This window comes from Lissotriton vulgaris, unplaced genomic scaffold, assembly GCF_964263255.1.
Source record: "Lissotriton vulgaris unplaced genomic scaffold, aLisVul1.2 SCAFFOLD_1049, whole genome shotgun sequence".
NCBI classification, from domain to species: Eukaryota; Metazoa; Chordata; class Amphibia; order Caudata; family Salamandridae; genus Lissotriton; species Lissotriton vulgaris.
In genome coordinates, this window is record NW_028250089.1 from 514,739 (window position 1) to 528,612 (window position 13,874).

General features: G+C 47.9%; 1 protein-coding gene across 1 annotated transcript in view; it reads left to right on the forward strand.

The window, feature by feature from the left end:
• Nucleotides 1–13,874, forward strand: part of LOC147663375 (cocaine esterase-like) — a 513,967-nt gene that overhangs the window by 472,932 nt on the left and 27,161 nt on the right. Inside the window, exon 11 of the mRNA XM_086950486.1 lies at nt 10,682–10,829. Within this exon, the coding sequence (XP_086806612.1) occupies nt 10,682–10,829 (148 nt within the window). The remainder of the gene's footprint in view (nt 1–10,681; nt 10,830–13,874) is intronic.

Genomic DNA, 13,874 nt, shown 5'->3' on the forward strand with positions numbered 1-13,874 from the left:
ACAACACCTGTTTAATTCCTGTAACATTGATTTTATCAGGACATTCAGCATTTGGATTCCTCATGTCCATTTTAAATAGAAAATATAATCAGCTGAAGGAAAAATAGATTCTACTGCATAGATCTTTAGTTCCTTCTGTTCATAGCCATCCTGAATAGGATTAGAAATAACATTTCATAGCCCTCGTTACTTTGAAGAAGGATAAATCTACTGGTGGACTTAAATTCCCTTATTTTAAAACTTATCATGGAGCTTTCTCCTTGAAACAGACTGCACGTTGGCTTTCGACTGATCTTCCCTTCTAACCTCCTCTCTGCCTCAAACTAGAATCTTGTTTTCTTACTCCCTTTGAATTTCGTGAAATATTGTCCTTTACCTCCTCCATGGCTTCCTTTCGAAGCGCTATCATTTCTCACTCTCGTAAGCTTCTGTGAGACGGTGTCCCAAAGATCCCGGCATGGAGGCCACCCTCCCCCGCACATACCTCCTCCGTTTCCACCCGGACTTCAACCATGCAACCAAAACGCCATAACCGCGACAGGACTCGGAACGCCAGCCATTACCAACGAAACCCCACCCTTCTCTCTCCCGCAGGGACCAACCAGAGCACCTGATTTGGAGGAACCATATCGCGCTGACCCCGGAAGTCCCGCCCCAGAGGCAGCGCCAGCACAGGATAAAAACGAGGATCGAGGACAACACGCCGTCGGAGTTTCGTGGCAGGACCCTCTGGCTGGAGACGGAGAAGGAGAGCAGACGTGTGACGAAGACGTGTGGACAGAAGAGTGGTGGAGTCCCAAGGAGGTGGCTGGAGAGCGGCCGTAACTCACTGGAGAGTTACGGCGGACCGCGTGAGTGCCTTTAACCTACCTTCTCCCTACTCACTAGGAGTCCCTGTAAAGTCCCTGTAAAAACCCCTTTTTCTCCATAGTCTCACCACCCCTGCACTGTAAGATAAGTGTATAGCACCTCACAAAAGAACCCCAATCATTCCTCTCACGTCCCACCTCAGCACCCTCTCTATTTCCCGACCTTTATTCCTTACTCCCGGTACCCGCCTACCCTCACTGCCTCTTTCCGCCCTCTTTCGCACTACCCGGGTGACGGTGAACAGTATATACTGCGTTGAGTTCAGGATAGGACTAACGGTCCCTTGTTTTTCCTCTCTTTCTGTCCTCCTGGGATCCTCCCCGTCATCGGAGCCGTCCTTGGAGTATCGAGAGACGCCGAGTGAGACAGAAGACCCGGACCGGAGTCCATCGCCTGGAGCCTCCCTTTCTGTCATCTGTGACATTCCATCTTGTTACTCTATAATAAACGACCAGTATTGCCCACTACATACGGCCTCCTCGCCTGCTTTTCCGGCCCGCTACGCTCACTCCACCACATCTGGTGTCAGAAGTGGGATCTGCTGGAAGCATGGAGGCCGTAGTTAAGAAGATGGCGGAATCCCAAGAACAATTCAGTAAACTGATGAAACAGTTTTTGAAGACCGCTGAAGACGACAGAGGGCAGCTTCACGATGTCCTGAAGGGTCAGGGGGTGGCCCACGAGCAAACCATGGTCAAGTTAACGGATGCCCTGGGTCAGCAAAGGCCGACGACCTCTCTCCCCTCCGTGGTCCTTCAAAAGTATGTCCCGGGGGAGGATCCGGACTACTTTTTCACAAACTTTGAAAGAATAGCTCAAGCCGCCAACTGGCCAGAGGACCGTTGGGGCCAATACTTGGGTCTGCTCCTCACCGGCGACCTCCAAGCCGCCTATCAACAGGCCAATATACAGGGCAACACACCGTATGCGGACATTAAACGGTGTATTCTAGAACGCCTTGGCATTGACGATGATACCTATAGGGTGAAACTACGCCAAGCCAAGGAAAAACCCCAAGAAAATCCAAGGGCCCTCTCATTCCGGATCAGGGACCTCGCAAACCGATGGCTTCGGCCCGAGACCTCCACAAAGGACAACATTCTGGAAAAGATATATCTGGAACAATTCCTGAACTCCTTACACCCGGCCACACAGCGCTGGGTGAGGCAGCACTCCAGACTCACCCTGGAGATGGCCATAGAGATCGCTTCTGCCTATAGCCGTGCTCAGGAACTCCAACGGGGTAAGGAGGAACATCCACACAGGCCCTCGTCTGCTATGAACACTTGTCCTATCCGACCACCACAGGCCCGCAGACCTGAACCATCACCCCTTTTTCCCTCACCGGTAGTTTTCCGAACCCCTACTCCTGGACCCCAGTGTTATTCGTGTGGGGGGTTCGGACACATCGCCCGGATGTGCCCGCAGAAGGAGGAGCCGATGGAGGTAGGTTTTGTAAGGAACTATCTGTGCACCCCTCCTGGATACACTCCCCCTCCGTTCCACTGCCCTGTGTCAATTGACGGTCAACACCTCATGGCCCTTGCAGACACTGGTTGCCGTCAGAGTGTCCTAAGACCACAAGACCTTGCACACCCGGTCAGCAAGCCTACAGGAGTTGTAGCCATCCAATGTGTCCATGGTGACACCAAACAGTACCCCACGACTCAGGTGCGAGTCCAACATTCCAAAGATCCCGGTACCTGTCTCACTGTAGGCCTTGTACCCGCTCTTCCAGAACAAGCCATTCTGGGGAGCGATTATCCGGGACTGCCTGCGCTCCTTCAAGAAACCTCTGATTCCCTGGCCCAGTGGTGGAAGGACGCACCTTATCCAGGACAACCCAATCCAGTGTCAGCTCCCAAGCCTCACAAACCTAAAAGCCAGAAAAGAAGAGAGAAGAAGGAATACGTCAGCGCTTATCCCACTATAGTCGAAGAACACCCTTGGCAGACCGACCGGGAGTTCAGGGCGGCACAGCAGGAGGATCCCCTCCTACAGGAAGCCTGGGGAAGAGCTCTTGATCACGAGAACCCATTGCAAGTAGGTCCTTACTTCTATAAGAAAAACGGGTTGCTATATCGGAAAGGGGGCGCCCAACAGAACGCACAGTTACTTATCCCCGGTCCCTTCCAGGACAAAGTCCTCTTCCTGGCCCACAGTCATCTGCTAGGGGGTCATTTCGGGGACGAAAAGACCAGCCAAGCCGTCTTGGAGAAATTCTATTGGCCGGGGGTGTATCAAAGGATCAAGACCTACTGCCGCGAATGCGTAGTATGCCAGAAAAACAGTCGTCACCGACCACCCCGGGTCCCTTTACAACCCCTCCCTCTCATTGACGTCCCCTTCAGCCGCATAGGGATGGACATTATTGGACCCCTCTTGCCCTCCCGGAGTGGATGTCGCTATGCATTGGTCATAGTCGACTATGCCACCCGCTTTCCGGAGGCCATACCCCTACGCCAACCCACCACCCAGACTATAGCAAAAGCCCTGATCTCTATATTTTCCCGGGTTGGGTTTCCCCGGGAAATATTGACCGACCAGGGTACCCCGTTTGTTTCTGCTCTTATGAAACGAGTCTGTGCGGAACTGGGGATTAAACAAATCCGAACATCAGCGTATCACCCGCAAACGGACGTATTGGTGGAGCGTTACAACGCCACCTTGAAGCAGACTCTGAAAAAGCTCCTAGGCCTAGAAGCTAAAAGATGGGAAGATATGCTTCCTTTGGCCTTATTCGCAATCCGCTGTAAAACACAGAGCAGCACCGGTTACTCCCCATATGAATTGCTGTACGGGCGTCCACCTCGTACCCTGCTGGACATGGCTCGAGAAGCATGGGAAGTTGAACCGGACCGCACTCGTCCGCTTCCCGAATATCTGGAAAATCTGAAAACCCACCTGTCCATGATCCGGGACATAGTCAGACAAAACCTAGGGAACGCCCAGGACAATCAAAAAAAGCAATATGACAAGGGCACACGCAGCCGGGTCTTTGCTGTTAATGATTTAGTGCTCCTCATGATGCCCTCGTCCAACCAAAAGCTGCTGGGACAGTGGCATGGACCCTACACTGTCCTTCGGCAAGTGACCCCAGTTACATATGAGGTGGAATTGGACCCCACACGGGGCACCTCCCAGATAATTCACGTGAACTTACTAAAAAAATGGGAAGTACCCCGTCCGGTGCTGTCCGGAACTAGTGACAACCACCTCTTCTCTTTCGACCCTTGTCTTGACTCTGAACTTAGCCCCGTACAAATCCAGGAAATGCGGCAGACCCTAGAGTCCCTGAAAGAAGTCTTCTCCTCTTCTCCGGGTCGAACCAACGTCACGGAACATAAAATTGAAACGGAACCAGGGAAAGTTGTCCGCCTGAGATCTTACAGAGTACCGGAGGCCCGCCGGAGTGTTATCCGTCAGGAGATAGAAGCCATGCTACAAATGGGAATCATAGAACCCTCAATCAGCGAATGGAACTCCCCTATTGTTCTTGTGCCAAAACCGGACGGGTCGGTCCGTTTCTGCATTGATTTTCGGGAGGTCAACAAGGTGTCTAACTTTGACACCTATACGTTGCCCCGGGTGGACGAGATGATTGAGAGGATTGGAAACGCAAAGTACATCTCCACCCTTGATCTCTGCAAAGGGTATTGGCAGATACCCCTCAGGGAACAAGACAAAAAGAAGACTGCCTTTTCCACACCTGAGGGGTTATACCAATTCCTAGTCATGCCCTTTGGCCTTCATGGCGCCCCAGCCACTTTTCTGCGGGCCATGAACCACGTCCTGCGACCCCATTCACAATACGCAGGCGCGTATTAAGACGACATCATTATCTTCAGTGACAGCTGGCCCCAACATCTGAGGCATCTGTTCAGCGTCGTCTCCTCCTTGGCCTCCTTCGGCTTCGCCATCAATCCAGCCAAAACCACCTTAGCGGCGAAAACCGTCAAATACCTGGGGTTTCTTCTGGGGGGTGGCCTGATAAGACCCCAAGAAAGCAAAACCGTGGCCATCCGCTCTCTTCCCTTTCCCCAAACAAAAAAAGACCTTCAAGCCTTTTTAGGACTTCTCGGGTATTATCGGTGGTTTGTGCCCAATTTCTCCCAGAGAGCTGCAGCCCTTACGGACCTCCTGAAGAAAGCCAACCGTTCCGATGAGAAGCTACGAAACCCCTCTCCCGAAGCGTGGCATGCCTTCACGGACTTAAAAGACGCCTTGACCTCAAGTCCTGTCTTGGTACCCCCGGACTATTCGCGGCCCTTCATCCTACAAACGGATGCTTCCGATCATGGTTTAGGGGCCGTGCTATCCCAGAAAGACGCCTTAGGCAACGAACGACCCATACTCTATGTGAGCCGCAAATTGTTTCCCCGTGAAAAACAATACGCTGTGGTCGAAAAGGAAGCCTTGGCCATAAAATGGGCAGTGGACAATCTGCGGTACTACCTAGAGGGCAGAGATTTTGTCCTCTACACCGACCACGCTCCCCTGGAGTGGATGGCCCGTAACAAAGGTCAGAACGACCGGGTCCTACGCTGGTTCCTGTCCCTACAACCCTTCCATTTCCAAACCAAACACCGGAAAGGTTCAGATCAGGGTAAAGCAGATTACCTTTCACGGTACCCTCATTCTCCCTCCACTACAAGAAGGACTGCTAGGGGAAGGAGATGTGAGACGGTGTCCCAAAGATCCCGGCATGGAGGCCACCCTCCCCCGCACATACCTCCTCCGTTTCCACCCGGACTTCAACCATGCAACCAAAACGCCATAACCGCGACAGGACTCGGAACGCCAGCCATTACCAACGAAACCCCACCCTTCTCTCTCCCGCAGGGACCAACCAGAGCACCTGATTTGGAGGAACCATATCGCGCTGACCCCGGAAGTCCCGCCCCAGAGGCAGCGCCAGCACAGGATAAAAACGAGGATCGAGGACAACACGCCGTCGGAGTTTCGTGGCAGGACCCTCTGGCTGGAGACGGAGAAGGAGAGCAGACGTGTGACGAAGACTGTGGACAGAAGAGTGGTGGAGTCCCAAGGAGGTGGCTGGAGAGCGGCCGTAACTCACTGGAGAGTTACGGCGGACCGCGTGAGTGCCTTTAACCTACCTTCTCCCTACTCACTAGGAGTCCCTGTAAAGTCCCTGTAAAAACCCCTTTTTCTCCATAGTCTCACCACCCCTGCACTGTAAGATAAGTGTATAGCACCTCACAAAAGAACCCCAATCATTCCTCTCACGTCCCGCCTCAGCACCCTCTCTATTTCCCGACCTTTATTCCTTACTCCCGGTACCCGCCTACCCTCACTGCCTCTTTCCGCCCTCTTTCGCACTACCCGGGTGACGGTGAACAGTATATACTGCGTTGAGTTCAGGATAGGACTAACGGTCCCTTGTTTTTCCTCTCTTTCTGTCCTCCTGGGATCCTCCCCGTCATCGGAGCCGTCCTTGGAGTATCGAGAGACGCCGAGCGAGACAGAAGACCCGGACCGGAGTCCATCGCCTGGAGCCTCCCTTTGTGTCATCTGTGACATTCCATCTTGTTACTCTATAATAAACGACCAGTATTGCCCACTACATACGGCCTCCTCACCCGCTTTTCCGGCCCGCTACACTCACTCCACCACAGCTTCATATTCCTTTCTTATCCTCCTCTTATCCATCTATTAATTCCATTCATCTACAGCCTATTTGGCATAATAAACACTTTAAGATTCTCATTCGTTCCATATTCTGGAAAACCTGGCATTCCCATGGCCTGAGATGGATTTCTCAACTTATTTCTCATAATCAACCTCTTCCCTTCACTGATCTTCAATCTCAATTTTCCTTACCTGCTTCTTCCCGTTAACAATATAATTCACTTTGTCCCATTCTTGATCAATATCTTCAATCTCTCCCTACTGCTAATGACATATCTAATACATTTCAATCTATATCATCTGCATTGGATCATTCCCCTTCTGCTTCCTTTCTCTATAAATCTCTCCAATTTTCAATGAACAGAGCTAAATCTAAGATTGAACTAGCCTGGGAAAAAGATTTTTCACAGGATTGGTCACTTCCCCTCTTGGACAAGTTATGGTTGAAACTTCATAAAACCTCTGAGACTTCCATTACCACACAAACCCTTTTTTTTCTTCTTTATAATCGGATCTTATTTACTCCATTATTTTTGTTGACTTTTTCCTCAGACGCTCCCTCTACTTGTTGGTCTTGCTCATGCCCTTCTGCAGATTTAAAACACACGCTATTTGATTTCCCCCCTATTCTCCAGTTTTGGAAACTTGTTTGGTCCCAAATCCAAAATACTAACATTTTTCTAGGCTCTCTTTCTCCTATCTACCCTCAACCTTCACAACATTACACGCTTATAGACCTTTTAATAGCTATCACATTTCATCTCATTACCTCCAACTGGAAACAGGCTAACAATGTTTCTTTTCGCTCTTGGTGGATTGCGGTTTGTTTTCATCACTGCCTTGACACAAACTATGTCTCTTCCATTTCCCTGGCAATCAAACGTGACCTCCTTTGGCTTCCTTTGGCTAATTATCTATCTTCTGGTACTCCCTCTACAAATCCCTCCCAATCTAGGTCAGATGAGGTTCAAAAACCACCATGATTCTCCCAATGCCTTTTATCATTTTCGTTATCTAATCACCAGTTATTTGTTTAGTTTTATTGTGCTTACGATGATTTTTCTTATGCATGGTTCGATTGACATTTTCCTATGTTTCTCTTGATACTTTGTAATATTTTTCTCATTTTATATTAATATTGTATAATCTATATCGTTGTATCATTTTGATTGTTTCTTCTTTTTCCGGTTCTCTTGTTTTCAATAAACTCAAACTTAAAAACAAAGAAATAACATTTCATTTTCCTAGGTCGACTTCCTAATCTGTTTACATAGTGGATAGCAAGGAATGTCCTCTTATGCAGAATAGAATTATATGCTTAACCTGTAGTTATCCACAACAACCATGTCATTTATTTTTATCACTTTTTTGAGGGCGCATAAAAATTGATCCCACTACGTTAGTCTTAGATCCTTTTTTACCAGATCAATAATTATATATTTTGCATTGTGCACCGTACATAAAATGTTGTCTCTCATAAATGTATCTAAATTACTTTCCAATGAATGTTCATCCTCATGCCTACCATTCATGCAACTACCATTACGAACACTGAGTTGTTCAACATCATCTTTAAACTCAACATCTGTCTCAGTGGCTAACTTCACAAAGCAAACTACCCATTCACAATTGCAAAAGAATCCATCTTTGAACAAATTATTAGGCAAATAATGAAAATATTCTTGACATTTCAAGACCTTTATTCACATATTTCCCTGGTGTCTTCTACGTTCTCTTTGCTCGGGCTTCCTTTTGAGTACACTAGGTTCTCTTCTCTTTTGATCGAATTAACAAATCTGTTACAATGAGATATGACTTACACCTAAAAACTCACGAATAAGCAAAGAGTTGTAAAACCAACTCATAGAAAAATCTATGAATTGGCCCTAAGCATCTGTTATTCTTTCATGTTATCTTCGGAATCTCTTTTCATTTTTATGATTTAACATTCAGGCCCTGAGTCAGAGAACCATGTTGTGAAGTTCATTTTTTCCTGATCAACCCAAAATCAAGTTTTGATGATCAACCCACACTCAGTTTGACTGCCTTTTGTCGCTCCCTGCCGTGCATGCTTTTCTGTGATCATTTGTTTGGAAATGGTTCTTTCATTGAGTTGATTAATCTTTTTCTATCTTTTGGAAACAATTTTTAAGAAAGCTTGATTGTAATTTTCTTTCAAGAGCCAATTAATATTATTTTGATCCTTTATCACTGGGCCCCTGAAAGAAGTCGGGCCCATAGGCCAGTGCCTAGTTTGCCTATTTGGTAAACCGGAACTGCCTATGGAATACTCAGGGGTCAGCACTCTTCCCGGTGCACTTACACTTATCCCACTAGCCCCGGCCTGGGACAGCAAAGGATGCACTTTCAAATGTATGGCATCAACACTCAAATGTACACTCAAAACCTAAATTAGGTAAAGCCCAGATTCGCAACTGGATCCAAAATTAACTCCTTTTCTTGAATACAGCAAGACTGAGATTATCGTGTTTAGTTTAACATGCCTGAAGTCCATGCTATTCAAATGACTAGAGAATCTGAGATGACAACAACAACCTACAAGCACAAAAAGTCAAAAAACTTAAGAATGTCGCTCAAAGTCGACGCGTCTCGTTCATGCCTTATTAAGTCATGGTCAAGCGTGTCAATTTGAGACTGTCCCTAAAAAATTATGCTCTTACTCTACTCAACAAATCGTTTTGGGTAACAGCATGGCTGGAATACTGTAAAGTGTTTTATAAAGAAATTCCCCCCAAAAATGTAATTGAGGAAAGATGCAGCTAGAATGTGCCAAATCTCCAGAAACATGCTAGCATTAACAGGATTTAATGAGCTTCCGGTGTAAAGAGAATTAAGTATCATGTTCTCTCAATTGTACATAAAACATATTCAAGAAACAACCACACTGGCATCTCATCTAGGAACTTCTGGACAGCTACATTGTGTCGACTAGATCAACAAACCTTCAATACACAAAAAGAGGAGAGACTGCTCTCTAGAAATTCAAGTGCCAAAGCTAGGAAATGCATTAAACCCGATCTTCGGGGCAGAACATAGCTATCTGTTCTGCGACAACGTCCTAAAAACTGAGTTATTCAGCCTGGTCTTTGATTAGCCGACAGATTCCTTGGTAGCAAGTAAGAACATTAGATGGGAGTCATGACTACTGTTGGACCTTTGCTATCCCTGAATCCTTGAATGGGAATTCTACCTGTACATTGCTGTAACATTTTAACGCTATGCAAATAATAAATTAAAATAATATTCAATGTTCCAAATGAAAGCATAATAAAAAAAAATGGAGTTCAGTATGTTCATCAATACTGCAATCTGTGGCCTGTCTCGCTACAGAGTTGAGAGATGACTGTTTGAATTTCCAACCAAGCCTGAAAATGTTTTCTTTCCATACGGGTCTTCCATATTAGCCGCTGTTCAAAACACTAAGGGGCCTATTAGGATGGCGGGCGGACAAATCGATGGGACCGGCCGACAGTGTGCGGCAGTCCCCCACCGGCAATTAGGATGCCACCGCCACGGTGGCGGTGACATCCCCCATCCACAACATTGTGGCAGGCGGTGCACATAACACCGCCCGCCACAATGCTGTGGCTGCACTGAGTGCATTTGCAGGAACAACGTGGTAGGCACCGCGCGGTGCCGCCACGTTGTGCACCCCCCAATACCCTGGGAGCCCACTACGGGCCCCCACATGCAGAAACCGCATGCCTTTCCCGCCATGGAAAGGCACATCACCGCATGTATAGTAATATGGACGTCAGTTTCTTTCAGACACCGCCACCATATACAGGCCCTTTTCCGCCTGGTCGACTGGTCAACCTGGGGAAAAACGGCGGACAGTCTTCCAGTCTGCCGGGGTCCACCCGCCATACTAATGTGGCGAAGGAAAATGGAATGCGGGCAGAGGAGAATGTCGGGCGGATCGCCACCACCATGCAGGCGGTGGCAATCCACCCGACATTCTAATAGACCCGTAGGTTAGGATTCAACTTTAACCCAAGCCTTCCTTAAGCGTCTTGCACATGTTGTGTGAGGGTAGTTTTCTCACTGGCCCGCCTGCGATCTGAACAATGGTGTCTAGCGCCTCTTTGAGAAGCCGCTTGCAGAAATGTCATGTCTTAACTTGCTCACTTGTGCTTTCTAGGGTTTGCCGCATGAACACACCCTAATACTTTTGGATGAGTACATAGGAGATGCAACAGACCGTCAGCAGATTAGAAACGGCTTTACTGAAGCACTTGCAGATGCGGTATTTGTCTTCCCAGCTGTGAAAATTGCCAAACTCCACAGAGGTGAGTTGTAAGACCATTTGTAAGCTCTACAACATTTTAAAAACTGCTTCTGAGGTTTGGGAGACTTTTAGCTCCTTCCTCACGTTAGTGATCGTCAGCTGTGATTTACACTTCGCACTCATGAACAATAGAAACAGCTGGTCATTGCTCATTTTGCTTTGGCTGTTTTCCCTCTGGCCCTGATCGAGCAATAACATTGTTTTTTAAACAAATTTAATCAACGGCAAATTTGTCTTTACTGTGCAGTGATGTCTAAATTGATGCCTAAATTCCAGTATTTTTTAGTATCAAAAAAGAAAACGCGATATGAATATTAAAATCCATATGAATACATCTGTATACAAATGTGAAGGCCTCCCATTAATAGACAAAGTACCGAAAGGACACCAAAATAATAATTAGCAACATCCCCCCAGTAGAGTTCTGTGGGGCGGTGAAGCGGTGGGGGTAGTAAACCACTGAATACGGCCTAACTGTGGTAAGTACATTAATAAATAAACAAAATGAATTACATTGCACATGCTGCATTGCCATTTGGTGCTGCAGCGTGAGCAATGTAATTCATTTTGTTTATTTATTTATGTACTTACCTCCGTGCAGCCATATTCCATGGTTTACTACCACCCACCCTGCCCCTCCCCTGCCCCACCCCACCGCCATGCAGCACTCCCTCCAAGAGCCGCTGGTCCCCTACGTCTTTACTCTTTGCCTATTATTATTAGACAATTCCTAACAATGCCCTCCTCAGGGACCCACTGGACTCCCGTAATGATAGGATCCCTAAAGGTGACAGAGATATCACAATACTGCATTCATGTCAGGACACCCACCTGATCCTTAACTGTTGAAATCATTGCTTACCCTGGGGGAGTGCCAGAGTGACCTGATCCAAAATGGCCGCACTGATGTGGCTCCTTGAACCAGGGGTTTTAATCTATCAACAGTAGTGTTGCTAGAGATCACTAAGCATGGCGTACCTGCAGTGACTACAGAATGCATACAGCAGTGGCAGAGGCGAATTTAGTGAGCAGGGGGCAGCTTATGACATTGGGAAGCCATATGGGATGCGAAAGGATGGGCTGAGCTGGGCACTGTCTAGGCGGTGCCAGGCCTGTTGTTGGGCATGTTCAGTCTTCTGCTGGGGAGCTGCCGGCTGTCACTGCAGTGAACCGGCGAGTGGAGACCATGTGGTTGCTGCAATGGGGATCCGGAAGAGTCAAGTCCCCATCAGGTAGACATCTGCGTCCCCTGGTCATTGGAGGACATGAGGGGCATAATGGCCATGGTCTGGGCATGGCCAAGTTCTGTTGCTGAGTACAGGAGTCCCTTTTTTGTTGGGGTGCCGCCTGCTGCCACCGACGTGCCGGAAAGCACGTGGCTGCTGTGCCAGCGCCCTGAGTGATCCTGGGGATCATCATTTAAACATGTGCTCTCCTTGTGTCCCGGAGGCTGCTGTTCGTCCGGGAAGCAGCGTGGTTGGATGGAGAGGTTCCGTATAGTAGTCAGGACGGGCCTCTTCGGATACCCCTGGAAGTCTGCACCACTGCCAGGTACTGAGAGGTGCGGTGAGGTAGAATATGACTGTATCCTGTAAGTGGCATTGACCGTGTGGTCCTCGTAGAGGGTAGCTGTGCTGTTGGGCGAGTTACATTTTCCGTGCTGATCAGGGACCAGTGTGCCGAGGGCATCTGGCAATATGTCTACTGTAATTGTACCTTGGCAGCCTTGCGTGGACTACCATAGTAGAGTTGTGGATAACTGGTCAGTTGCTTCACATTGGCAATGATAAACACTCTACCAGTAAACGTCATGGCTATGGGTGGACTGTGTGTGTGAGAATTCTGTGCCTATGAGTAGACATACTTTACCTCTTGTATGGAACTTGAGTGGCCCGCTGGGCATGCTGGCTGTAGTTTGAGGGCAGTGATACAAAATCTTTGCCTCAGTGACCAAGGGGCTTTGAGAAGTGCTCACTAGCTACTCAAGAGATCCACTGCACCATAGTATTAATTAAAGTAGCTCCATACCATGGCACCCCACCGCTACAAAAGCCCAACCACACTTGGGTGCCCTTAACAGCTGCAAGAGTTGATATTGCAGCTTTTGCCCATACATTTTACCTAACTTGGGAGATGTGTCAGTTATTGAGCATATCCTATTGTTGCTGAGTGACCTAACCCATGCTTAATTGTGGGTTTACGAGGTGGGTGATCCTCACCACAAGTCAGATCTACTTTTGAGTTGCCCTCTGACAGAAACAGTAGGGTAAACTGCGGTAATACTAGTAATTCCACTCTATATTTCGTAAAAGTGGCCAAACGTAACCACAGGCAACAAGACAACTTTTGCCACTAAGCACCTAAACTAGAGAACAAGTTACTTTCCTTTGCTAATGCCTTATCTGGTAGAGACTATATCTAACCGCAGACTCCTTAACTTTCCATTTCCCAGGCATCAGGCTGGGTCTGGAAGCCAATCAGCTCCTCATCCGTCATTGGCTTAGTCCACGCCAGAGTGATGTTGCTCTACCTATATTGGCGCCCCCCCCGGGCACGCTGACATCAGTTACCTTTTCACACCTTTCCACTCCAGAAGTGTGGAGCCATGAAGTACATCGACAATGGTGTGTCCAAACTAGCCGCAGATTCCTTACTTTTGAATACATACCCAAGCAATACCAACCCCGGACGAGGGTCTGCAGACAAATTTACATTAGGAAATCCTGCAGGACCAAATGGGTGAAGTGCCCATTCCTGCGGACCTGAGAGTCAAGGCAATAATGTTTAGTAAACGTGTGTAGGGAAGCCCACTTTGCTGCCTGCATAGAAATCCAGGACCAGAAATCTGCTTGCTAATTCATTGATCGCAGCTTTAGCTCTGGTGGAATGAGCTTGTAAGCCTTTGAGAGACTGCTTCTTTGCCAATACACAGCAGATATTGATGCAGAGTATGACCCATCGAAAAATGGTGCACTTCAGCACTGCCCGACCCACGAAGATTTAGTCATCCGCCTAGCACTATTGTGCACAGTCAAGGTAGAACAAC